General features: G+C 48.3%; 1 protein-coding gene across 1 annotated transcript; it reads right to left on the reverse strand.

Annotated features, from left to right (window-relative positions):
* Nucleotides 1-1890: 1890 nt before the first annotated feature.
* Nucleotides 1891-3037, reverse strand: LOC118573603 (rRNA 2'-O-methyltransferase fibrillarin-like; the record flags this gene model as incomplete). Its single annotated transcript, XM_036173882.1, is given in 3 exon segments — nt 1891-2404; nt 2407-2700; nt 2840-3037. Coding segments are annotated over 3 exon segments (969 nt in total), but the record flags the coding sequence as incomplete, so codon positions are not given.
* Nucleotides 3038-3867: the final 830 nt, after the last annotated feature.

The following is a 3867-nucleotide window of genomic DNA, read 5'->3' on the forward strand; positions in this document are numbered from 1 at the left end:
TGAGCCAGCACCACCCTTTGCTGGCTCTGGAAGATCTGGTCCTGCTGCAGCAGGAGAGCTGGTCCTACCCCTCATCATGGGTGAAGGTGAGCTGACCACAATGGCATGGGTACAGAGAAGCTAGCTCTGTCCCTCACGTGAGCAAGGTAGTCCAAGCAGAGGCCTGGACTGACCAACTCAGCTACTACCCAGGCCCACATCTAGTGCTTTGAGTTGGCCCAACACAACATCTACCCCATCTATGACCTATTGGAGCCCATGAAGGGGATCTCCATGAATTGGGGCGACAGCAGGATACTAGAGGACTTATAGTGAGAGTCTGGTATTGATGGTGCACCAAAAGCCAAAGGCCTTGAACCAGACTAACAACTAATTCCAATAAACAATTGGACAAAAGAATACACTGTATGACACAGGGCAGTTCCCAGTGCCATTAAGATGAATGAAGAGGTGATGGAGAGGCAGGAAACATGGAGGAGCAAAGTGACTTTTTTAATTAATATTTTTAGTTTTTTATTTTCTTTTGAGTGAGACATTACAAGGATGTATGGCAAAAATGGAGGGACTGGGAATTGCATATGATTGAGGTGCATGATATGAAATTACCAAAGAATCAATAAAAATTATGTTTTAAAAATTTTTATTTATTTAAAATTATTTTAATTATATATTTAACTACAGTTCCCCTCCCTGTTCTCCTGCTCCCTCATCCCTCCCCCCCACCACCTCCCATTCACTCCTCCTAGGAGGTCAGCCTCCCTTGGAGAGTTGACAAAAGCTGGCATACCAAGTTGGGGCAGGACCAAGCCCCTCCCCCTTGCATCAAGGCTGAGCAAAGTATTTCACCCTAGGAAATGGGCTCTAAAAAGTCAGTTCATGTACCTGGGATAAGTCCTGAACCCACTGCCAGGAGCCCCACAAACAGGACAGGCCATACAACTGTCACCCACATTCAGAGGGACTAATTTGGTCCCATGCAGGTTCCCTAGCTGTTAATCCAGTGTTTGTGGGCTCCCACTAGCTCAGGTCAGCTATGTCTGTGGGTTTCCAAATCATGGTCTTGACCGCCCCCCCTTACTCCTATAATCCCTCCTCCCTCTCTTCAGTTGAACTCCAGGAGCTTGGCCCAGTGCTTGGTTGTGGGTCTCTGCATCTGCTTCTGTCAGTTATTGGATGTAGGTTCTATGATGACAATTAGGGTAGTCACCAATCTGGTTACAGGAGAAGGTTGGTTCAGGCACCCTCTCAGATATTTCTAGGAGTCTTAGAATGTCTTTGTGGGTCCATTTTAAAGAGACAGTAAAAATAATATAAAAGAAATAGGCCATGTAAAGATGGAAAATACACTGAGAGCCTCGATTATGTATATTGTGTTTTATTTAAATTTTTTGACTGTTAATGAGCTAACTGAAGAAAGATATTTGATTGTAAAGGCTGCTAAATTAAACCAATATATGTATTTTAAAAGTATCTTGACTTTAAAATTAGGATCTAAGGATATGTTACTTTGGAAAGGAGGCTCTGCTTTTGTTTCCACAGGAAACAAGAGGCTATGGATTTGTTCCAGGTTAAGATGGATCATATTTGATCAAGTGAAACCTCTAAAACCTTGACAGATGGTATCTATCAAAAAATGGTCAGGACTTGACCATTATCTCCAGTTTTCTCAGGATCCTCATAATATTGACAGCACTCCCAATCATCAGGAAGTAGTACAAAAAAGCTACGCTCAAATTCCCAAACTATTGTTTATAAATGTTTATTTTTATTTAAAGGGATTGATTATAAATGCAATCTCTCTCTCTCTCTCTCTCTCTCTCTCTCTCTCTCTCTCTCTCTCTCTGGACAGTTGAGTCTTTTAATAGAAAAAAACTACACGTGCAACAGTAGCAACACACATTTCTTCCAATCCAGACAGCTCTGAGTTTCAGTTCTTTGCCTTGGGAGGTGGCCTGTACACACCTACAACCACAGCGTGGTCCTGTTTGTAGGGCTCTAGCGTCAACTGCTCCTGGGGCTTCATGTTCTCTTGCTGCATCATCTTCACTTTTGATGCAAACATAACTTCTGCTGAGGCCGTGGAATCAATGCAGTTGGCCTTAATGGAAATCACAAAGTGTCCTTCATTCCGCAGGAAGGTGTGGGCATTTAGGGTCACAATCCAGGTTTGGTGTGGCTGCGCCACATCAGCAAAGATCACATTCGCCATTGCAATAAACATGCGGTATTTGTGTGGGTGCTGTGCATCTTCAATCACAGGAATAATGTTGGTCCTCTTCTTGGCCAAGTTGATGAGGTCACTGCCAGAATGGAGGGAGAAAACTGCATAGACCAGACCATCCAGGCAAACAATATCAGAGACATGAGAGACAGTGGTGCCTGAGGCTGCCCCAAGGTAGAGAGAGCACCTTGGCCCCCCGGCTTGATGTGGATCTGGTCTATGCCCCCCAGGATTGCTGCTGCCAGCTTGGAATGGAAGGGGTTCCAGTCTCGGTACTCAATTTTGTAATCTTCCTCTGAAATAGAGACTCTGTTCTCCCCATATACGGATTCTCCAGGGACTAGATTCTTTGTGACAAGGGCATCCTCCTTTCCCTGACAAATAAAGATGCCTTCATGTCTATGCGGTTCCAAGATGACATTCTTCCCTGACTGGCTGCCTCTTTTGCCTCCCCTGCTACCACCTCGATCCCGGCCCCCCTCAGACTGGAAGCCTCCACCTCGTCCACCTCCTCCTCCTCTACCTCCTTGATCCTGAAGCCTCCACCTCCACCTCCACCTCCACCTCCACCTCCACCTCCACCTCCACCTCCACCTCCACCTCCACCTCCACCTCCACCCCTCCACCTCCACCTCCACCTCCACCTCCACCTCCACCTCCACCTCCACCTCCACCTCCACCTCCACCTCCACCTCCACCTCCACCTCCACCTCCACCTCCACCTCCACCTCCACCTCCACCTCCACCTCCACCTCCACCTCCACCTCCACCTCCCCCTCCACCTCCACCTCCACCTCCACCTCCACCTCCACCTCCACCTCCCCCTCCACCTCCACCTCCACCTCCACCTCCACCTCCACCTCCACCTCCACCTCACCTCCACCTCCACCTCCACCTCCACCTCCACCTCCACCTCCACCTCCACCTCCACCTCCACCTCCACCTCCACCTCCACCTCCACCTCCACCTCCACCTCCACCTCCACCTCCACCTCCACCTCCCTCCACCTCCACCTCCACCTCCACCTCCACCTCCCCTCCACCTCCACCTCCACCTCCACCTCCACCTCCACCTCCACCTCCACCTCCACCTCCCCTCCACCTCCACCTCCACCTCCACCTCCACCTCCACCTCCACCTCCACCTCCACACCTCCACCTCCACCTCCACCTCCACCTCCACCTCCACCTCCACCTCCACCTACCTCCACCTCCACCTCCACCTCCACCACCTCCACCTCTATCAAAGCCTCCTCCTCTGCCTCATCCTCCTCATCCTCCTCCTCTACCGCCTCTGTCACCAAAGCCTCCTCTGCCACCAAAGCCACCCCCACGGGAGCTGAAACCTGGCTTTATCACTGTGTTCTGGTTGTGCGGCTCAGGCAGTCTGTGGTGTCCCCTACTCCTGCAATCTTTCTAAATAAGAGAAGTGGATATAGATATGATGGAAGGGTATATTATTGAATCTACTTTTAAAGAGCAACAACTTGTTTGAAATGTTTTACATTGCTATGGACTTTATTGATACAAATTTAATTTTGTTATACTGTGTATATTTCTACTCCTGTTTAAGGTATTATGTTTATGCAACTCATTTAAAATTGTAATGTATAATTAAGAAATACAGATTAGTAATTAGCCATTTATG

This window comes from Onychomys torridus, chromosome X, assembly GCF_903995425.1.
Source record: "Onychomys torridus chromosome X, mOncTor1.1, whole genome shotgun sequence".
Taxonomy (NCBI): Eukaryota; Metazoa; Chordata; class Mammalia; order Rodentia; family Cricetidae; genus Onychomys; species Onychomys torridus.